Source organism: Scaptodrosophila lebanonensis, unplaced genomic scaffold (assembly GCF_003285725.1).
Source record: "Scaptodrosophila lebanonensis strain 11010-0011.00,11010-0021.00 unplaced genomic scaffold, SlebRS2 tig00000024-arrow-pilon, whole genome shotgun sequence".
NCBI classification, from domain to species: domain Eukaryota; kingdom Metazoa; phylum Arthropoda; class Insecta; order Diptera; family Drosophilidae; genus Scaptodrosophila; species Scaptodrosophila lebanonensis.
Genome location: NW_022060538.1, coordinates 3454585 through 3478528, shown reverse-complemented (window position 1 = coordinate 3478528; position 23944 = coordinate 3454585). Strand labels below are relative to the sequence as shown.

Below are 23944 nucleotides of genomic sequence, written 5' to 3'. Positions count from 1 at the left end.
AAAAACTTTTATTCAAAGGCATGCTAAATTAAATTCATAAATGCGTTCAATAATACTTTCTGTTCAAGGCTAGTCTTTTGCTCAGTAATAGCTTTGCTCGTTGTAGAGTGGATTAAAGTTATTAGGCAGTATATAAATATCTTCCGGACGTCCATTAAATAGGAACGGTCTTTTTAGGGAGGTCAGCTTCGAATCCTGTTGTGGGGCGGGCACAGCGGTGAGACCGAACCCATGCTGCGGCGGCATATAACCACCTGTAGACGTGGGTCTGTATGGATTGCTGGGCGTAGGTGGACGCATACCTAGACCGCCAGATAGACTGCTAGATGCAAAGGGTGCCAAATCAGTGGGCGCGCCATTCATTTGATAAATTCCAGACGGTTTGCCATTGGCCAAGAAATTTACTGGCAAGTTAAAAACAGAACCAAAGGGTGAGAACGTGGGCATAGGCTGGTAAGTAAGCAACGGCGAGAAGCTGCTGCCAAATGGACCCGGCGCCATGTTTGGCACAAACATGTACGGCGTGGGCGGCAGACGAACATAATAGATGGGAGAGTTGCGCTGAAAGCCGGCGCCTGGTGCTGCTCCTGCTGCTGCTGGACGTCGCCCACTGGCCGCAGCTCGTGACATGACCATATCATCCAAATCGTTGTTACTGCTCTGGTAGGTGGGATAGAACATATCGGGTGCTATATATAGTGGAAAGGGTATAAACACCGGCTGGGCATAGCCGATGAACGGCAACATCTTGGGCATGGGCATGACTGGCGGTGGCGGTGGAGGAGATCCACTCTCATAGGGGTTGACTGCAGCTGCGGCATAAGGATTCCAGGCATAGTTTGAGGACGCAGGCAAGCGCGATTCCTGCATCTGATAGGGATCTGAAAGCGTATCCTCCTCCCCACCCAGCCCTTTGAGTTCCTGATGGTCCGGTAAAGATTCAGGATCGTGTACATATTGCTGCTGTGCCACGTGATGAGGATGAGGCACTTGTTGTTGCTGTTGCGTTGAAGCCTTTCCAGCAACACTCGCCAATTGTTGGTGCTGTTGTTGTTGCTGCACCTGCTTCTTCACCAGCTGCGATAAATTTGGATTCGCGGCCACCATACTCTGGACACACATCAGCAGAGCCAACACAATGTGTACAAAAGAGCCAGACCAAGAGATGCCCGTCGCTGCCATCGCTGCCATCTGTAACTGTAAAGAGTACGTCGCGAATTATAATGATGCCGCTTTTACGATTTTATCTGCTCAGGCTGATCTTTAACTAATCAACCATTAGCTGCCAGCCGATTATGCTAACTACGCAACAAGTGCCAACAATGCGCATGCGCGCACCCATAATGCCGCAACGGTTTTTCACACGCCAAACGGAAAAGCTGGCAGAACGTTAGATCATTATGCCGCGCATCTGCTCTTTGCCACTACTTTCTCAACTAATTTGGAGGCAAATACTAGCACTGGTGCACCACGTTGTAAAATACAAATTAGGTTAAAAATCAAAAGATAGATTTCATTCGCTTATATGGTAAAATACATTTAATTTTTTTTTTTTTTTTTTTACTTTAGCTGCAGAGCGTTATGCTGACGCCCAAATTCCTAGGCTTTTAAATAACACAAATATTAATATTTAAACATTGACAAAAACCTGATGTGTAGCTTCTATTGTAACTATAGTATGGGTAGTAGTTTTCCGATTTATTTAAAATTCCAAAGACCAAATTTGGTTGCGTTAGCTTTAACAAGAAAGAAATAATTGCATAATCTGCCGGAGTATAGAATGTAAGAATAGCTTTAAAACTTTAAAGACTTGCTTCGAAGAATTGATTTTATAGTAAGGATTTGTATTTCTTTAAAAATTAAAAAGATTATGTATAGATGTTGAATTTGATTTAATAGTTGCTTCACTTGATTTTAAATACGTGTGTGTTAACTGTGCAGAGTAAATAGCAACCGAATAAAATTAAATTCCAATACAACAAGCATAAAATGTTATAGCTACTTCGAACAAAAAATAAATCTATAAAGTTCTCTCTAAAAAAATGGTTCATCGAATTAGATACAATCTTCTTTCTGCATCTATAAATTCATCAATCTAATTGACATTTTCCTTTTCGAAAAAATAATACATTCTCTAGCAAAACTAACTAATTAAAAATTAAAACAAACTTTTTTCCATTTTTACTTAATTATCAAAAGATTCTGCATATATCAGGCGATTTTGGGAAAATTGATTTCTGCATTTATTTCAGTCAATAATAATATTTGACTATAATATAAAATCCAATTTTTAAGATATTTTGTATACACATTCTTAATATTCATTCGAGTGTTCTCGGGGTTAATAATTCGTACATTTTAATGTTTTTAATGACGAACGAAAGTGGATCTAATTTCGCTCACTAATTTCTCCATTTATTTCAATCAATAATAATATTTAGCTATAAAATAAAACCCAATTTTTACAAAATTTTGTACAACACGATCTTAATATTTATTCGAGTGATCTCAAGGTTAATAATTCGCACATTTTTATGTTTTTATCGACGAACGAAAGTGGATCTATATAAATTTTTCTACACATATTTTTTTCACAGGTTTTTCTAAAAATTCGAATTGGTAGTTATTGTTTTTTTTAATGTTGCAGACTGAATATAAATATTTTGCTATCCGTGCAAGACTAAGTTGCCAATTCAAAAAAAGTTTTTAAAAATCAACTACGTTTATAAATCTACTTTTGGAATAAGTATCTTATATTGTCTTTTTTATCGTGAGTTAATTCTTTTCGCTTTACACATGCCTGATTGTATACAACTACTGAAAATTTATAGAAAGCAGTATATATTTGATATATCTAGAGTCTAAATTAGTCTCCGCGTTCTTTAATGGGGGCACAAGCTAGACTATTTTTATGTGTTCATCATTTACGAGTTAGAAAAAAAATACAATAGTCCACTTTTAATAAATGTGTGAGATATTGTCTTTACACTATATTTGCAGACTTTTCAGTCCTGGTGTTCATTCTATTCATTTGCAAAATGTTTGAATAGAGAAGTGCTGCTCAACTCAATCCCGAATTACAATTGCAATTTACACTTAACGCACTAATAGGCGCTTACACTTTTCAGTCTTCACTCTGAACCAATTGCTCGTTGCTCGGCACGCGCGTAGTTAACCAGAATAATGAATTGAAGGCCACTCTTCACTGCAGACGCGTTCAAACGAAAATGAGTCTGAGCGCGCTAAGAAGTTGAGCTTTATATTGGCCAAGAAGCGCTTCCAGCGCTGCCGGCGCAGCCAGCACTGGCGCGCATGCGCAAAATAGTAGAGCCAATAGAACAGCGAATGGTAGATGCCAAGCCGGAATGGGAGAATTGAGAAAGAGTTGCAACATCCCATCACAAAGAGTTGCAAAACAATTTCTTATTGTTGGGCGAGATTTGAGGAGCAATTTTTTGCTTCTATATCAAACAGCGCACAAGTGATAAATCGGCTAATTGCTCGCTTTAATTGCCACACAATGTCAATGGCCCTCAGCCAGAAGTGGCAATTTCATTCAGTGCAACATGCGACATGCAATTTCTGCATTTTGCCATACAGGAGGCATCATTTTAATGACGTGCATAGTTGGAATAACGAGCGCAATGCAACACCCGCGATTATGCATTTTAATTTTTACGACACAAGCGCCGCAGAGGGGCTTCCAGAGGGGCTCATTAGTCAATGATATGAAGGAACGGGCGAGCGTTCTGCTAAGTAAACTAGACAAAGCACTTTCTCCGGCTCAGGCCCCTCGGAAGGGGATGGACTGGAGGAGTGGGGAGGGGGGATTGTCAGGGCGCAGTGACGAGCAGCTGTTAGATAATTGGACATAATTGTGCGATTGCATCTACATACATATTTAGTGGGTATCTTTATTGCGGGTATAACTATTAAGTAATGCAGATCATAGCTGGCTGCATATTTAAGCCAAGCTGCTTGCTGCCAGCAAGGGCATTAAGCCGGACTTTGTGCCCAGCAGATGTCGTGCCGACAACGACTGCGTCCTACACTTAATAGCGACAGTAGCTCTGATCAACAATGAGACGTCAATGGGCCTCAGTTTGGTCCAGGAAACAGGGGAGCCCGACTAGCTTCCTACAAGCACCATGGGGCAAGATTTGATAACAAGCTGTTGCTTACTCATCTAAGTCTAGTCTGTTCAACGTAGAGTTCCTCAAGCATCTGCCAAGCTCCTTCCTCAGTCTAAAGTTCATACAAATTTACATATGCGGGTGATTTTAAGGTGGAAGTTATTCGTCGACTGGTGTTGGGCTTTAAAATATGGACTTCAAAGTCAAAATATTTAGTTATTTACAAGATTATGTTGAATATGGGGCAAGATTTGATAACAAGCTGTTGCTTACTCATCTAAGTCCTATGTCCTAAGTCATACCTCAGTCTATGCTGTTTAACGTACAGTTCCTAAAGCATCTGCCAAGCTCCTTCCTCAGTTTAAAGTTCATACAAATTTACATATGCAGGTGATTTTAAGGTGGAAGTTATTCGTCGACTGGGGTTGGGCTTTAAAATATGGACTTCAAGGTTAAAATATTTAGTTATTTACAAGAATTTGTTTAATATAACTAATCTTCAATCAAAAAATAATAATTATGTAACGTAATATTTTGATAATGCTACCACATAATTGTTAAACTTTTGTATCGATATACTTGTATGTACAATATTCGTTTATTTAATGGAATAGCATATCTCTAAGTTCTTAGTCTTACGCTAGACAATATACACAGCGAAAACATTTGTATTTCTATTAAAAACTACATCACGAAAAAGAAAGTGGCAACGGTAGCAACTAATTTGTAATGTTGTATTTATGGAAATAGAGAAATAACATTTTATAGTTATGTGTATACCCTATCCATAAATGAGACCTTTCATATCTTACTATGCATAAATATTCACTAACCGCCTAACAAGTTGTGTATAAGATAGGGAGTATTCTATAAATGTATTTAACTTAATTTAAAAAGGACAAGTTTTTCTTTTTTATACACTATAAATGAGCTGGAATTTTGCTAATTTTAGCAAGCATATACTTTCAAGGGCAACAAAGAGCAATTTACGGAAATACTAGCTCAATTCTAACATCCGAAATGACAGACAGTTTCACATATTATTGTTAAACTTTTATGAAAAACACAAACCTTTCCCAAGCTGTTGAAAACTAATAAGCAGTTGTTAACTATTTCATAAACAAGCAGTGTTAAGCAGTGGCTGTGCATTGCTGCCAAATTTCATTTCAAATAGTGTTCCTTTTAAAAAATATATATTTTAAATAAACTCAACTATTTTTACATTGCATTTTTTGTTCACCAAGACCAGGGTGTATACAATTCGGTTCCGATTATTCATAAACTTCACATTCTATTCTAAAGATTCTGTTTGCAAAACATCAAATAACAAAAACCTGTTGGGCCTTTGATCATGAAAACACTCAGAGAGCAGCATAAAAAAGATAATATCTGTCCATACGAAATAAAGAAACGGGAGTCTGAGCTCAACTTAAGAAACGCTGATTTGAAACACATTTGGTCTGTTTGAAGTACGCATACGCCGCAGCAAGGTTAAAGGACATTATAATGCATAATCAAAACTCTTTGTTTATTTATAATTGAATTTAATAGTTGAAAATAAATTTGTTAGTGCAGAAGTGTAGATTTGCTCCACAGTTTCCTGGCATATTTATGTTGATTTTATGGACAAACAGACCGACAGATATGGCGCCGCTCTTGGCAGCTGACATCGCTTCCAAACTAATCACAACTAAAAATGGCATTATGTAAGAAAGTTTGTGAATTTGTCAATTGCAAAGGCGGCCGACTGCCTGCCGGGCCTAATAAAATTTATGCAAAGCAAGATTAAACCAATAATAAATTACTCAGCTAATTAAGCGAGTGGCCCCTCCATCCGAGTACACGATCGGATACCTACACAGATACTTGTACTAACGTGTATCGAAATATGCGACAGACGCGGCAACAGCCACGCAGTAGCTGCAAGATGCAAAAGATACATGCGGCAGATTGCAGAATGTGGCAACAAGTCCGACGACAACAACGGCAACTGCAACAATAATGAACGGGTGGTGTTATAATAAAGCCAAGCCGGCGGGCCAAGCCTGGTGCCAACTGTCAAACAAAGCGACGGACGCCAATGGAGGAGCAGAGGAGCAGCCTCCAAAGCTCGGCCTGCGCCTGCGTGGCTCAGCGTAATTAGCCTTGGAATGTCCTTGTGCACGTGACTGGCACTATCCAGGCCTTTTCTGATTGTCTGTTTACAGTGGCCGAACGCTAAATATAAACCAAGCTGCGCCTGCGCGTGCCTTCTGATCATCAACCTCGGCCACTTTCCTAACGATCCCGCAGACAGCCAAACTTCTCTATGAAGAATTTATAATAAAGCCGATTTAGTACATCTTTGCAGCGTTATTTTGTTCGAATCATCAAATATACTAGAACTGCAAAATATGTGAAATTTATATTTGATTCGTAGTTTTCATTCAAGTGGCGATATATGATCATATTCCAATACTCTCCAAAAGAAACCGATTGCTATTCCGGCTCTCTTCCTATTTGTGAAATTTTCGTTTTCCGAATTCGCATTTTTTTGAAGTGAAACTTCTTACGTCAGGGTTTTGGCGGCTCGAACTACAACCTTTTCTGTAACACAAGCAGACTGATGCAAAAACAAAATACACGTAGTGCGTGTGTTGTTGATAGTTTTTCCATAGAATTTACTCATAACTCTACCGGTGATTTTTGTTGCAGATGCTGTTGTTGTGCTTCCGATTAAAAATTAAAATAATCACGCAATCGTAAGCAGTTGATTTGCTTTCTCCTGATTTATGACTACCTAGTAGTTTATGATTTTGAATAGATTTTTTTGTCCAGTTTCGGTGATTTTTAAAGCCGAAATACGTTTCCCAAGTACACCAATAGCATGGTAATAGGCGCACATAAATGAACAGCAAGTAGACCTGCTGGCGAAATTGAAATTATGAATATAAACAAAAATCAGCTGTGGTATGATGATGCGAGCATGAATCTAACAGTAAAATATGAAATGTAAACAAACTTGGTGCTCTCCTATTGGTCATTCATTTTGCTGTAAAAATGTATTTGCCTGGGCTGCAAAATAGTCGATGTTGTCTGACGATCTTTTTCGATTTTTTTCCCAAAAATAAAATCGATTAATCGTAAAGCCGAAAAAAATTAATTTTTATTGTCGTTTTCGATAAGGTTAGCTACAATTTCAAGTAATAGTTTGCAAATTTGGGTATGCAATTGATTTTATATGATTAATCGACTCTCTAAAAACGAATCGATGTTTCACATCGATTAAATCGATTCGAGCCACGAAGTTAATCAACTTCGAAACAATTGCTTTCCCCAAAACTAGCGTCTATTTTAAAATGGCAATCTTCTTCAAATCTTGTTTCTCAACCGTTTCATTCCACAAATACATATTTTCATTAATATATGTATTATATGAATTCTAAAAAAAATTCAGAATGAAAGAATTTTCATTCATAGAAGCTCACTTGCCTGCAAAATGTTCAGAATTTTAGAATTTAAAAAAATCTCTCCCAACATGAACTCACCTTTCTTAAAATTTAAAACATTACCAGTTGTAATGGTCTTTCGGAAGCTAAAGAACAAGCAATTACTATTTTATCTTCATGAACCTAGACATAGTATTCAAATATCCTACAGTTGGATTTACATATTTCCATCTAGTTACTTTTTAATTTGTTGATAATATTTTGATAGTAATAATATTTGTATGTACATCTGAGATGCTTCGCAAATGACTTTAAAAAAACGAGGGAGGAGCTTTTTTTTCTAACACTGAAGTATGTATATTTATTAATTAAGTAATCCAAAAATAAGAAGGTCTAATCAAAGCGACTGACTGCATTTCGTTATTACTTGTTTGGACTGTACAAGGCGTTAGGAGTCGTTGTCATCTGTGGAACGTAAACAACTACAAAGGTTCATTAACACCGGGCAGCTCGGCATGTGCTGATGACAGTTTTTGCATTGTTTTTGTTGCTGTTGCTGGCATTATTGTACTTATTGTTGTTGTTGTGATTGTAAGTAATCAGCTTTCATATTGAATCATCGAAGGAACGCTACGTTGGCCATCCAAGACGCACGAGCCATGCCTCATCTAAAGTAAACCACTTTTGTTTTTTACATCGAACTCATCTCGCTGCTCAAACAGCAGAAGATCAAGCCAAGAACAACAAAGTAGGTCAGCAGAAGCACGATCGAAATAAAGTGCCCAAATCTCGAGGAACCTTTTCTGGTTTCGGGGGGATGGTAGCGCCTAATAATTTATTCGGCAAATAGATATTCCATGAACAAACAGAAGGGCCCCAGCTCTTAAGCCGGGACACTCGAGCTGCCGCAACACGTAGCGTCCGGCTACTTTCTTTAACGGCAGATCTGGCCTAGAGTGGCGCAGCAAGCACTTCTATATTTATATGAGTATTGACGTACTCCCATTAAGTAGGTTTGTATTGACACAGTTATTAAGAATTGTTTTAAACAAACAACGAATCGGCGAACTCATTCTTGTTCTTGTCTGGAGCTTAGACAACCCATTGAACCACCAGAACTATGTAGGACGAGGTGGCCGAGTGGTTAAGGCGTTGGACTGCTAATCCAATGTGCTCTGCACGCGTGGGTTCGAATCCCATCCTCGTCGCATCTGACTATTTTTACCACCACCAACTTTATGTAACTGTTTTACGCATATTTTTAAAAAATACCTACGAATCTGTGCAATAGCTAATTGTCTACATAAAAGCTTTTATTTAAACACCACTACTATTATATACACAAGATTGCTTTATTGCTTCAAGTTTTCAATACACAATTATTTGCAAATTACTAATATTTATTTTATAATTCATTCTGTTTATTGCCAATTTATTTAATAATAGTAGTTTATAATATTTGCATTGATTTCCTTATCACCTCCCCTACAAAAAAATATATCGACGAGGATGGGATTCGAACCCACGCGTGCAGAGCACATTGGATTAGCAGTCCAACGCCTTAACCACTCGGCCACCTCGTCTTCCTACCTAGCGGTGCTACAATTGCTTCTAGTTAGCGGAAACAGAAAAGCACCTTCTTACCGACACTAAGCAGTATATTTACTTTGCAAAATTCTTCTTGTGACAAAAATGATAGAGTGCTTAAATAAATGAGTTATTATTTATTTATTAGCTCTGATGCAATTACAAAACTATACAGCCATACAAAAGAAGTCTGTTTGGAAAATATCTTCTCTCTTTTAATTTCCCTCTATAAGCCCAAATGCATTAAATCAAGAATTATTGTTTGCAGTATTTTATTTCTAAACAATAAAATGTACTTATCAGCATTAAGCAAACATTAGTACCATCTCATACTATGTGTTTATTGGTCAATAATATTCTGTTCAATGTCAACATATTATGCATTAATAATAAAGAGCCGATTATAAACACATAACAATTAACTTTTTATTTCAAAAATGTCCAAATACAGTCGACTCTCGTTAATTCAAACCTGCGATAATTCGAACGTATCTATAATTGAAATTGAAATTGAACGAAAAAATCATTGCTATATAACAAAACGACGCGTTAATTCGAACTCATCGAATAATTGAACAACACTTAATAATTCGTTTTATTTATTTATTTTCTGTCACAAATTCGTAATATTTTAGGAGTTTCTCTAGTTTTGAATTAACGAGAGTCGACTGTATATGATTTCCATAAAGATCCATTTTCACGTTTCGGTGTCATTTTTAATTTCCAGGAAATAATTATTTTGTGCCAGTCCATCATCAATTAATTCATAATAATTCTTATCAACATTTTTAGTTAAATAAAACGACTGCTTTCGTAACTGAATGGTTTCGCGTCGATAACGCAGAGCATGGTGCATTTACTGTTGGTTGTGTTATTAGCTACGTCGTGTTGGGATACTATGCCATCCTTTTTCCACCTATTGCATTGCCGTAAGTATTAACAACCACTTGTGCTGCTGTTGCCTCGCACACTGTCTATAATCACCACAGCATGCCCGCTGAGAAATCCGCGCTGTGAGTAGTGAATTTGTCGTCAAGGCCGCAAATGACGAGGTGGCCGAGAGGTTAAGGCGTTGGACTGCTAATCCAATGTGCTCTGCACGCGTGGGTTCGAATCCCATCCTCGTCGAGCAGTATTTTTGCTTTTTTATAATATTTTTTGTTAATGCCCAAACGCATGATAACGCCCATGAAGTGAATAATTCCCATGCTTACCAAATAATATCATTTTTTCGGACATAAAATGCACATGTACAACAATGAAATAAAAGAGTATATAGATCATTAAACCGGCATCCAGTTCGCTTTTAAACGCTAGATAGCTATCTCATTTCAATTGAAATTAAACTTTTATTGCCCTTCGTATGATACTAGTGGCTGGCTGCAGAGCCAGGCCAGCCAGCTATATAAACCAAATGAAAATAGATACATTGATAACAAGTTAAGTGTGGCTGCCGCCGGTACGCTGGTCCGCAGGTCTGCTGGTCCGGCTGCTGTGGCATCCGTTGGAGATGATGGCTGTTTGATCGCTGCTGGTGTTGGTAATAGGCTGCCCACGGGCATCGGCACGCTCGTTACTCTCTGATACGTGTGGGGGAGCAATTGCCGGCTGCTGGGAGCCGGATGGATTCACGAGAATTTAAGTTTATTGACATTGACCGTGAAAGCCGTGTGTGTAGGGCTTAAGAGCCTCTCCGCTGTTGCCAAGGCTGTCAAGGTCAGAGGCAGACGTCGTCGACGTCGTGTGAATTGCAAAAAATCTAAAATAATAGCAATAATATTCGCCAGCTTCAAGCGGCCGTAGGCGCAACGTTTAAGGCAGCCACACACACATCCCCACAGTTAAGAGCCAATTGAAATAATAGTTAATGGTTGCAAACAATAAAAAGCAAAGGAGCAATTAACGCAATTTCATTTCATTTGATTTCTTTTTCAGTCATTTGCGACGACTAATTAATGCATTTAATACATTGGCTTTTATAAAATAGACTCGCCAACTATTTATATACTTGTACTCGCATACGAGTACTACATTTTCCATTCCGCTGATGTTTCGGGTGGTTTTCTTTTTTATTGCCAACTGGTTTGCAATTAATACATAATATAAATGTCTTCATCACTAATTGCGAACAGACAAAGAATTTGTGGCAAACGATGCGACGTGAGGGAAGTTGCTCTAATTAACCAAAATTGGAAAGCGTATGGATTTGGAGAAGAGCGTATCTGGATTATTTATTAATTAGAAAATCAATAATAGCAATCTTGTGAAAAGGATATGTTGATTTCTGTGTCTTATCTATCTTAAGATACTATTTTCCCAAACGTCGCTTCTACTTATTAACGGTGGCATACAAGGGCGTACGCAGGGGGGGCCTACAAAAATGTTGCCATATAAAGTAACCCCGTTCATTATTATGACGCACTATTTCGCCTTAAAATGAAACTGACTTGGATTTATTGAATTTTTTCATTGATCATATGCATACATTATTTTTTAAGTGCATCGTACACTATTTAATCAATAGTTTCATTTTTTGACACACACACACCCAAAGGATTAACAAATTTCTGCCATCACAGGCACCAACCAAGGTTATACGAGTATCTGCTTTTATGTTTACAAATATACAGTGAAAACTCTCTTGGCTGGACACTTACTTGTACGGTCAGCCAATTTTTGTCCGCCTAAGCGAAGTATCCGCTTAAGGGGATACTTAAATACTTTATACCACGATCGAATGTTTTAGAAAAAGCGTCCACCGAAGAGAGTGTGCGGATAGAAGAGGTGTCCAATAAGGGAGTTTTCACTGTACTCGTATAACCAAATTTGAGTGCCGCGAACATTTTATTAACAACAAAGAATATTGACCAAATTCTTCTATAGCTTTGTAGAATCCTATCATTTTTCTTCATTATCTTTTATTGCTATGTTTTCATATCCATTTCGTTTTTGTTAGGTCTAATAACGTCTCTGTAATTTATAGACGCTTTTGTATGCTTAAGTTTTATTTATTTTATTTACAATATATTGATTTTCTTTTTTTACATCGACAGCTTTTTTGTCGAACTTATAAATATATACATATCTTTTAATTTTGTGGGTATTGAATGATTAAATCAATGAAAATCTGTATGTACTATTTTCTAAAGTTTTTTTCTTCTAACTATTTACTTTGTACAGAAGGTTTTTATGTTTTAAATAAATATTGACTAACTAACCACTAATTGTCCCACGTTTGGAAATCGAATCGATCAATCATAATAATAAATAATAAAACTTATCTTTAAGAATTGAAAAAGTCCACGCCGTTTTTCTCTTAAATGATCTTAAAACTAAGTGAAATGCCTTTACAGTATTAATTTAAAATTATAAATTGACTCTGAAATGTGAGCTTTAAGGCATATTTTTAGCATTTCGTTATAGTATTGTTGCAACTAGGAATATGTTGGCACTTGATTCGTTCTTTTTAAAAACAACCGCAGGGGATTCCCACAAACGCAATAGAGGTTCTACTTGGCTTGCGCTATTTGCATATACATTTATTTTTTATGTACATACATACATATAGTGTGTGTGTATGTATATCTACCTGCACTCAAAGCGTGAAGAGCTCCATTTGGAGGAGCTCTTCAGTTCGTTCGATTCGTTATGACTCAATAGACACAATTCGCGACCCACTGCCAATCACCCTACATCTTTGAAAATTAGGGCACGCTTCAGCGCCTATCGACCGCCCATTTAACCTTTTCCTGTGGTCAGTTAGCACTTTCACAAAAAATAATATGAACGAAAGAAATTACATGTACGAGTGGGTACTACGAGCTTACTATACTTACCCAGCTCTGCTACGACAATGAGCCGATGAGTAAATATTGAATTTGCGGCTTTAGCGCTGCCGTTGCTCTTGCTGCTGTTATTGGTGTTGCCGTTGCCGTTGCCTCTTTTCCTTTCGTTACATTTTCTTTCGTGTGATCTACAAATATTTTACTTTCGATGAAAGTCGTAATTGGCATTGGCAAGCGCGGAGCAGCGTCTGCGACTGACCCCAATTGAGATTTACACAGAAACTGCAGCGAATGCAGCGAATCGAACCAGAGTGGACCACAGCGTCCAAACAAAGCGTCAGGTTGAGATTTTTAGCATTGCATAAGTGGCTAATCATCGAGTCTGCGAAAGTCCCGCGATATGAAATGGCAAATCGGCATGCCAAGTGCCCAAAACAAAGGCAGAGACACGCATGAGCATGCGCACGAGCACGCGCATGCGCACACTCGATGATTCAGTCGGGCTTAGTTCAGTTTCAGGCGAATGGGTTTAACGAACCCTCCCGATGACAAATTCGATTAAATTGCAGAATTTGTCGACAATAAAACGTTAGCTATAATTAAGCCTTGCAAAGAGGGGCTTACTCGAGTAAGTGACGCGGACGCGGACGCGCTAACTGTGGGTGTTCCAGCTTATCATTGGCCGGCCATCTAAGTGAGCGCGCGCCTCGCCTCGCCTTGGCTAATTAAAACGTTAGCCATGTAAATGGCCAACGAGACTGCCTGAGACTATTGCTTAAAAACCTTTAATTCAGAAGCTCAACACGCAAGCGCCAACTCTTAAACTCAACTTCAGCGTCAGCTTCAGTTATGGTGTAAGCTCCAAGTCCAACTTGAAGTCTCTGTCTCCACTGTCTTGCTTGTCATTCATTCATTCATTCATTCTGAGCCAGAAAGCCAGGCCAACATATCGCAGGCCAGACAGTCAACGAGCCAATGTACGGGGCGCTGCTCTTCGTTGATGGCTAACAGCCACAACGACAACAACAACAATGAAAACCACAGCAGACTTGGCAACTGGCAGTCGCCTGACGCCGTACGCCATCTATCTATATTGCTTCCGTCAGTATTAAACATATTACTCTTAATAATTCAAAACTTAATTCACACACAGATAAAGATACAGCTACAGATACACGAAGCTTACATACACTGCAAGAAAGAGGTGCCTAATTTAATTCGTCCAATACCTATTTCTTTAGAATACTATTACAAAAACGAATAGAACGTTAAAGTCGTGCCAGCAGATCGTCAGAGTTCTTCGAATTACAAAAACGCTTTCAGAAACTGAAAAATAGAGACTTTCCAATGAAGAAGCAATTTAATAATGAACTGATAAATCATTTAACTGGATCATAGACGAAGCTATTAATCAGATATATGCCCAACACAAAACGTATTGGTAGCAGTTCTTGTATCTCTCGGCATAGTTGTTTTCCTCTAGAATTCTATATAGCTTTGATTATCAAACTGAAATTTGATTCCAAAATACCTAAATAAACTTATCCCAACTTTTTCTTCTTCTTCTTTCTAAATAAAATATCTTTACTCTAATATTATAGAAACTATTATAAAGGACAAAACTAAGAATTCTATAAGTGTCTACTCATTTCTCATTCCATCATTTAGGCAGTTACGATACCGTTCAAGCTTTTGGTTAACTAGGAAACTAATACAAGTATTTTGCTGAATTTTTATCTTTTCGTTAATATTGGAATTATACAAACATGTTGATGGCTCTAGTTGTTTGATCAAATCAGCTACTTCTTTCCCTTGGTGCCTTCTCAGCGGTCTTGGCAAGATGCTAGTGGAAAAAACCCTGTAATGAAGAGTCTTGATAGAACCGACATGTCACGCAAGGAAAAACGATTCAAAGGAGGATGGCAACAGATTGGCGATGGAGCATCATCAGAGATGATGACCTCGGGGTTCTCTAAGCACAGTTCTAAGGATTGCTAATGATGTAAAGTTTATAGATCGTTTTCCAAAATTCTTTTAAAGATATGAAGATGATGACCTCGGGGTTCTCTAAGCACAGTTCTAAGAAATCCTAGAGATGTACAATTTATAGATCGTTTTCCAAAATTCTTTTAAAGATATGAAGATGATCACCTCGCGGTTCTCTAAGCACAGTTCTAAGGATTGCTAATCATGTAAAATTTATAAAAAGTTTTCTAAAATTCTTTTAAAGATATGAAGATGATGACCTTGGGGTTCTCTAAGGGCAGTTCTAAGAATTGCTAATGATGTAAAATTTATAGAACTTTTCTAAAATTCTTTTAAAGATATGAAGATGATGACCTCGGGGTTTTCTAACCACAGTTCTAAGGATTGCTAATGATGTAAAATTTATAAAACGTTTTCTAAAATTCTTTTAAAGATATGAAGATGATGACCTCGGGGTTTTCTAACCACAGTTCTAAAGATTGCTAATGATGTACAATTTATAGAACTTTTCTAAAATTCTTTTAAAGATATGAAGATGATGAACTCGGGGTTCTCTCTCTGCTAATGATGTAAAACTTATAAAACGTTTTCTAAAATTCTTTTAAAGATATGAAGATTGAAGGGTAGGGATAAATTTGTTTTCTTAGATTGAGATGTATTATGTTAGAGTGTAGTATGACTTTTTCTCCCAGTGTAGGCATATATCTTGATGAACATTTACAGCTTGTTCGTGATTTGTGCGACTCTGCGTTTGGCCGTCCACCTCTCCACCGGTCCACCTGTCCATTCGTCCATTCGTTGTACGAGTATTTGTTCTCTAATTGTCAACAATTATGCCAACATGCTTGTTTCTATAACAGATGCGTGCTGTTTTACTCTGAAAGATGCCCAACTAGTGGGACAGACACACAAGCAAGAATTACACACTTCAACACACACTTTTTGTGGGACTTGGAGGAGGGGGGTCGGGGCCATAGGCCTCTAATAGCTTCTCGGCTAATTAATATTTGAAGGTGTTTTGATTGCTGGGCAATTGAGTCGTTTGCTGGTTATGTCATTTGTTTGTCCCTGCAAGCAAATAGGTGCCTAGCCTCACTGGATTTTACAGAAATTAACGCGTACTGCGAACTAGACATTTAAGGTCGGGGTTGGTGAAAGATCGGAGCGTGCGTCGTGTGGGAAAGTGACCAACAATGGCCGCAATAATGGAGAGAGATTATGTAAACAAACATCTTGAAAGTGTTACAGCATGAAAGCGGCATGTAACCAAATTAGTTGTCTCTACTTGCTTTAATTAGCAGCAATTATACGGCTAGGAATGACATAAAATTAGCATTAAGCATACGACCTGTTGCAGCAATTAGCCAAAATAAAAGCTATGCACAAGGGAAGTGATTGTACATCAAATGTCATAATGCAAAAAGCGGAAAAGCCTTAATGCTAGACATTATTGATAATACTAAGAAATAGCGAGTGTCTTATAAAGCTGCTACTTTAGGAAACAAATTGAAGAAACAAATTTTAGATCAGTATTCATTAATTTGTAGCGAAGTGCCAACAGTTTTCAATTCTTAAAGCACAGCTAGGCTTTTATTTCTTTTAGCATACGATTAGCAAATACTCAGATGAAGTCTAGCTATTGGTTGTTTATTGTTCATTCATATTGACATCTGACAAGTATTTTGTAGACCTGAAAAAAATCGTTTAAAACCATTATAACTAGGCTGAATTAATTTTTTAAGCCCTCCATTTGATGCTAATTAGATATTATTGTAATTTGATTAGATTTCTCCTTCTTAGGCTTTTCTAGCTTATAAGATGCTTTTTATAAATTTTCCTCCTATGTCGACAATCAATGGTTGTTGACATAAATAAATAAATAAAATGTGCCAATTGTGCAAAACTCTGAGAATATAAACACACCAGATTTAAATATCGAAGAATACAACTAATTGTTGCATTTTGACAAACCAGAAATTGGAATAAATATATATTTTGAAGCCAAGATGTTCATTCACATTACAGTTATAGCTTTCTATAAAATATTTATTAACTATTTTAAAATTGTTGTTAAGAAAAAGGTCCTCTCGTTTCTATAAAAACATTATAACTTTTGGACATGAAAATAACATGGACTTGTGTTTCAATATTTCGTTGCTTGAAGTAATGTTTAGATACTGGTATGTAGTATTAATAAACCTTTTTTCAACATTTTAAAGTATACATTTTATTGATTGTTATAACCATATTAGTCACAAGAATATATTTTCATTCGTCCGTTTATAAGTTAAGAATAATTTAAGCAAGAAATACACCTAGCTCTAGCTTAACACGACCTCTTTTAAATTTAAAAATGTACTGCCTTTTCTCTTTTAACACGCTGAAAACCTCGTTCGTACACGATAGAAAAGAAGACCATTCCAGTTAATAAGAGACTTGAAAACAATACTTTTACTTTATAGAGTGTACTACAAAAATACGTTAAAAGCCAATAAACAATCGCAAACCCTTTTTCAGGCAGGAGGACGACCCAAGCAATACAAATGTGTAGCACGAAAACGGCTTATAATTATATTAAATGCCAATGGCAATTTTATATAAAGCAGCATTCTTAATGTTAATGATAAGTATTCAACATTTGGAGTAACTTTTTGTTAATTTTGGAAATGTTTAGACCTTAAAAAGAGCGGAAATTTAAACAAGAAAAAATATTGTTTTGTGCATTTGTTAAAATCCAAGAACGTAACCCCATATTTTATATGAAGTCAGACTATTTTTAACACGATTTCGCTTAACACGAGGCTTTCTAGCATTAAAAGAACCCCTTACGGATTGTCCAGCACTGCTTGGAAACTGCTTTAATTTGCACTGCAAATAACTGTACACCATAATCATATATTCGGATGCCCCGATTTGGAAACTTTAAAAATAAGCACTAAATGGAAGTAATTGCCAAATTTGATTGATAAATATAACTTTAAATTATAATTATAGCACACGAATATGTATGTAGTAGAAGTAATATAATTATGAATTGAGCTATTAAGCTGCTATTAATCAAGCGCTTTAGCTGCAAGCAGCTTAGATCGTCCTGCAGATTAATTTTACAAATAGGGTCGTTGATACGATACATCATAGTATATAGCTTTTTTATAGATTAAAGTTTTTACACTTTTCAAACTAAATCACATAATATAGCCAAAAGTAGTATTTACACAGATCTTATAGGGAGTGTGTCAATCTACCTGTAAAAGCCTTATCTAACCTCGTCCCGATCTGAAAGGTCAGGGGTCAACACTTGCACTTAAGCTTTCCCTTTTGGATTCGTGCAGTAGGTCAAAGCTCAGGCACTCTCAGAGGTCAGTCAACGGAGCAACGAAAATGGTCAACACTTTGTTTAAACATTGGCCCTCCAGATATTTTCAGGCACACGCAATGGCATTTAAAGAAATAGTTAATAATTTTCATGGAGCCCACGGCAAGAAGGCGCCAATTAAATTACGCAAAGCCCTTAAAGCGGTACACGCACAACAGCAGATACAGATTGCTGGATGGATGACTGGATGGATAGTCCAACTCGATGGCGTGCGCTGGCCTGTCAATAAATTCTCATGGCAGCTTCGTGTTACCACAGCCAGTTTGGTGGCCGAGGGCGAGGCCCACCCTCCGTTGTTGTCGTAGGTTCATTTGTAACTAATTTGTGCACAAATCGCAAAAACAAAAGGCCGTGAAGCTGCTGGGGACAGCCTCACAGGGCAGTCTGTATTCTTAGTTAGGTGTAATTTAATCGAGTAGCGCTCGCTACAAAGCTGACGGGCAGATGATATTGAATTTCCTGCATTGCCGTTCGATCGCTCGGTCTGACACTTTCCAACAAGTGCAGACCTGTCAGCTATTGGAATGAATCAATTCGGTTGACAAGGCAGAGAGCCCACTGTCCGGGTCTGGTGGGGGGACTGTGGATTTGTCAAGCAGATGGCAGGTAAGACTAAGAGTAAAACCCACAAAGTGCAAAAGCAAACTGTAACAGTAAGTAAGTAACAATAAAGTGGCAAATTTATGCACTCCAGCTCCACTCAGCGTCACTCGTCATCAAGATCATTGGCAGCAACTTGGCTACCTGGTCAGAGTCTCAGAGCCTCGGACCCCGCAACACAATAAAACTTATGGCACACACACACTTACATAGAGAGAGATTGGCACGCCAACAGGCCGGCACACTGTTCATGACGTCGACAGTAGCAGCGGCAGCGGCAACGGCAGCGACGCAACTGAGACCGGCCAAATGATTTTTGTTTTAAGAAAAACAAATTACCGTCCGCAGATCATTTATTTGCCGCTCTTCGTGGCGTACACACCTCGGCGCGTCGGTAAAGCAGTGCAGGAGTCGAAAACGTTTTGTGAACAAAATATAAAACAAACTATAATAATAACTACTAAGCTTACAAGTGAAAAGCGACTTTCAAAAAATATAAAACATACGAGAATTAATCAAATAAACAAACAATTTTATATTTTACGAATTAAAGATAAAACAAATTATGAGATTACGCCAAACAAACGAAGCTATTTAAATTAATAAATTAAGCAAACAAAAGCACAACTCATCTGTAACTGAAGGACTATACAGCTCTCATGTAATTGATTGCCCATCAAATAATTATCATAATCAACAGCTATAAAAGCGAACTTGCTCGGCTGCAGCTGCATTTAAGCGTCATTTAATGTGAGTTTAACTTAAAGACTGCATAAAAATAGCCAGTTATTATTTGCCAGCCATAACAATATGCAAAAATATAATTAATGGATATAATGGATGGCACAAGTTCGTTGTCTAAGTCTTTCGTTCTTGAGAAAACAATTGCAACATTATCTATACACTATAGCAACAGCATATTTAATTATATAAAGTATGTGTAATACGCAGAGGAGGGTTGTTAAGTAGTCTTGAGAGAATCGTTCTTTTCTACAGGCAGCCTTTTCAGAAACAGCCTCTGTATAAACGGGGGTACACAGTTTTCCAACGGTCTTATGAATTATTGGATTCGTTTTTAAGAAACCACTAGAAGAAATGTGTTGGATACTTTAGTACCATATTTTATTTCTATTAAATTATTATAGGAACTGTTGATTCCACTCTATTTTAAAGGGAAACCCACAGAGGAAAAACATTGCTCCCAAAGAAGTTATTTAATATTATTTAATTTTGCATTGAATATTTATATATTTGTATGCATTTGTATTGTATTGTATAACTAATACTGTTTTTACACGGTAGATTGGTTCCAGAAAAAGTCGTGTAAACAAAAAAAAAAATATTTTGAATCGTTCCAAATGTAACCATACATACAATTTTTAATTTTCAAAACCTGTTAAATCAAAAGCGTGTAAATACAGAATAAGGTGTATTTAATTTTCACCTAACGAAATTTTAATTTCGTACACACCATTAAATCATTTTTGAATGTTATAGTGTTATTAATACCTTTACATTTTTGGCTTTAATGCTAATCTCTAATATTACATAATATTAAATCTGGATGGGACCTTTCAAAGGTGAATTCAGATGATCCCAACCGATACGCTCTTTTTTTTTCTTTCAACTCAAATATTAAAATTTCCAATTCGATTGGGGACCGTAATTAAACAGACATTGCTTCTCACATGGACAACTACATGTTGGACTTTCCTGTGTACAAACTATATATATATATATCTAAAAATATACACACCTATTCAGGGACTAAATTAAGAAGAAACATATGCTCTGTTTGACTTCTCATTTCACATCCATGGAATGAAGCACTCTTATTTAAATATAATACAGTTGTGAAAACGGTATCCCACATCTAGTAGCATACCTAATTCTGTTTTTACACGGTCTTTCTTTACACGATTTTGATACAACAAAATTTTCATATATATTTCTTTAGAGATAAGGAACCAATCACCTATTTTTGCTTATGATCAATGTCTTTTTTTACACGGTTGTTTCTGGAACATTCTACCGTGTAAAAACAGAATTAGGTGTATTTAACTTAAGAGTTTTCACTCGCCTGTTTATGAATTCCAACCTAAAGATGAGTTAGTTGTATTTGTGACTAATTATTGGCAACGAACAAGGAGGCGACCTTGAGTGGCAAACAGAACACGCATTCAAGAGAGAACGAAAGAACAAAGCTCGGATTATTTTGCCGGCAACTGGTGGACAACTCATTAAATAGTTGTGTTGGTTGGTTAGCGGCCTGGGAAGATTTCGATTGAGTTAGTTGGCGGGGCTCATTAGTGACTCTTTAGAATACAAAAATATGTAAATTAGAGCGCCGGAACGTCACTAGAATAAGTTGTTTAATGAACAAGTAGGCAGTTAATATTTCGTTTAGTATTTTCGCTGGAGAGTTGAATGGCTTTTGGCACGTGCGTTCGATTCGACACACTTTGCAGCTCACTCGATATATCAAATCATTTCATCCTATACTTAATTAAATGGAAAACAGATTAATCGCAGTCTCCTCTAGTGCCACACAAAGTCAATGAGCTTTGAGGTGATCTGCTCATTTTTCATGATGGCACATTTATTCGTTTGCAATCCGACACTACCACATAGTGGCTAAAAACAATCTCTTGTCATTTATCTTATGGCCAGACGATCCCGCTGCCATCAAGATTGCGTTCAAGGCGAGGTTAAAGGGGTTCCGAGGGCGTTTCTGCAATCGCCAGACATAGACACATTAAAGTAATAGAACCTATCAAATATATATTTGGCTAGTGCTTAGAATATGTACGAACTTTTTTTTGAATAAAAAATTTGCATAGCAGGGCGAAGAAGAAGAGGCTTGTGTCTGTCTAGACCCGCCCCGTCGGTTCAGCCCCTCGGCCACCAAACATATTATTAGGCTTGTCGTTTTTAAATCGAAATCGTTTAGGCTGCTGTTTTTAATCAATTTCGTTTTGCACGCTCATCAATCACTGAAGCGTTGAAATATTGCGCCGCCAGATGGCGCTTGCCGCGCTCATTAGCTTAATTGCTCGGTCAACGTCAACGTCGACGCTGCGTCGACATCAGCAGCGCGCGGCAGCAGCGTTGGCGCATTGAGCGCTTTGATTAGCGCACATTAAATACGTTTATTTAAATCGAATAGCAAATAAAAAGTGTTTAAAAAAAACGCGTTTGTTTTCGTTTTTCCAACTGTCCCCATGAACGTGAGAAACTGCACAGAATCGAGCAGATTTGTTCAGATACGAGGCGACGTTAACGTAAGATATTTCACGCTTTGATGGGCGCAAACGATTTATTTATTTTGTAATGTATGTATTAAATTATACGCATATGACTGGCAGAAAAGCAATGTATTTGTTGAGGTTTGTTTGCCCCTTTTTGGACAGACTGTCCGACAGGCCGGCCCATCAATCAAACTTTGAAGCATTGAAGCAATTCAAGCGCATTTAAAACGATTTCAAAGGTGGGCGTTGGTCGCGAACTTTTATGGACATGGACATGTCGATTGACACTTTCGTTCTTCGCAGCTTTATTGACAATTATTTGCTTTTTATATACATACATATTGTATATGTATTTGTGAATTTCTGACCCTATCTCTTTTCTTTATTACTCTCTTTACAGCATGCCTGCGCCGGCACAACTGATTTTTAGCTGGCTGCTAGTACTCATGGTGCTTGCCACGCCCCGTTTTACAGCCACCTACTCATACAACATACCCATGCCCACACTGAGCAGCATCGTGGACATGACAGCGGCCTCCAGCGCCAAGCCCCTACTGGTCAACAAGCTGCTGGTGCAAAGTCCGCCGTTGGACAACATCTATAAGGATTATGTGGTCACATCGAAGCCTTTGAATCTGAGACGCTACAAGAACGGCAGCAAAACGAAGAAAACGAAGAAGGATTCGAAAATCTACTACATACCCGTCCCACCACTGCCCTATCGCTATATACCAGGCATTGGCTACGACTACCAGCCCATGAAAATAAAGCCCATTATGCAGGAAACCATGCCCACCGCGACAACGCCAGCAACAACAACGGCACCGATCCCAGCTAAACTGAACCCTGCGCTGGCCAGTCATGGTGGCCAGCATCAGAACAGCCTGGAGAGCCAGGTCTTCCGGGTGCAGCACCACAGCAACAACTACTATTTCAATGGCCGCCCCTTCCGACTGCAGGTGGCACATGCGGGGCGTAGACACGCCCTCACACCACTTAATCTTAAGTCTAAATTGTATTACAATAAAAATATTATTTATTAATAATTATAGTTAGCACAGATCACTGAACGGTTTGATTAATTTAGTGGTTGTTTGCGATAGCGGGAAAGGCGAGTCGTGTCGCCTTGAGGTGTGGGCGGACAAGCTGATAATTTGTCAAACTTCACAAGTACGAGCATGTCACGAATTTATTATTTATTATTTCAATTAAAACCAATGGGAATTCTATACCTAAATATAGATGTCTACTGCAAATGATCACTTAATTTGCTTTTTCAGCGTACTGGCTGCAGATTATTTACATGTCTGCCCGTAGCTTTATTGAAGTGGGAAACTTTTGAAATATAGATAACCGGATTTGAAAAGGGAAGTTCACAAAAGTGCCTTTATACACTATTTAAATGGTTTTAAATTAATTCTTCTATCTATTTAAAAATGTTATTTTTTTGTAACAATTTTTTGTAGTTTTTTATGGGAGTGGGTACAGGATATTAATGCTTTCAGCCCATTCAGCCCACTTTCTTGTTAATCCTTCCTTTCCTGTTCATCTTTGATTTATATTGTTACTTATTTTGGTTTTTATTTCGAGGAAAAATCAAGTTTTAAACAAATTTCCATATGCCACGAACTCTTAAATTGCTCAAAATAGTAATTATAAATATTTAAGTGAATTAAATGGGTTAAGAGCTTTGCAAGTGAAAGTTCTCTTCAGAAGATTCTCAACCAGTCATGACAGTTAAGTGCCATTCAAGTGTTGGCTCAATGATATCATCCATTGAGTATGTTATGTTCTGCCTTCT

General features: G+C 37.6%; 2 protein-coding genes and 3 non-coding genes across 5 annotated transcripts; 3 read left to right on the top strand and 2 right to left on the bottom strand.

Annotated features, from left to right (window-relative positions):
* Positions 1 to 50: 50 nt before the first annotated feature.
* Positions 51 to 1191, bottom strand: LOC115621923. Its single transcript, XM_030515767.1, has one exon. The coding sequence runs from the start codon at positions 1189 to 1191 to the stop codon at positions 82 to 84; it is 1110 nt and encodes a 369-aa protein (XP_030371627.1). The 3' UTR covers positions 51 to 81.
* A 7496-nt stretch (positions 1192 to 8687) lies between these two features.
* Trnas-gcu lies at positions 8688 to 8769 on the top strand. The gene has a single exon. It is a non-coding gene; the product is annotated as a tRNA-Ser (tRNA).
* Positions 8770 to 9062: 293 nt separating this feature from the next.
* Trnas-gcu lies at positions 9063 to 9144 on the bottom strand. The gene has a single exon. It is a non-coding gene; the product is annotated as a tRNA-Ser (tRNA).
* A 1050-nt stretch (positions 9145 to 10194) lies between these two features.
* Positions 10195 to 10276, top strand: Trnas-gcu. Its single transcript has one exon. It is a non-coding gene; the product is annotated as a tRNA-Ser (tRNA).
* Positions 10277 to 22583: 12307 nt separating this feature from the next.
* On the top strand, positions 22584 to 23186 carry LOC115621667. The gene has a single exon (XM_030515376.1). It carries the CDS (start codon positions 22590 to 22592, stop codon positions 23184 to 23186), a length of 597 nt encoding a protein of 198 aa, XP_030371236.1. The 5' UTR covers positions 22584 to 22589.
* The last annotated feature ends 758 nt before the right edge of the window (positions 23187 to 23944 follow it).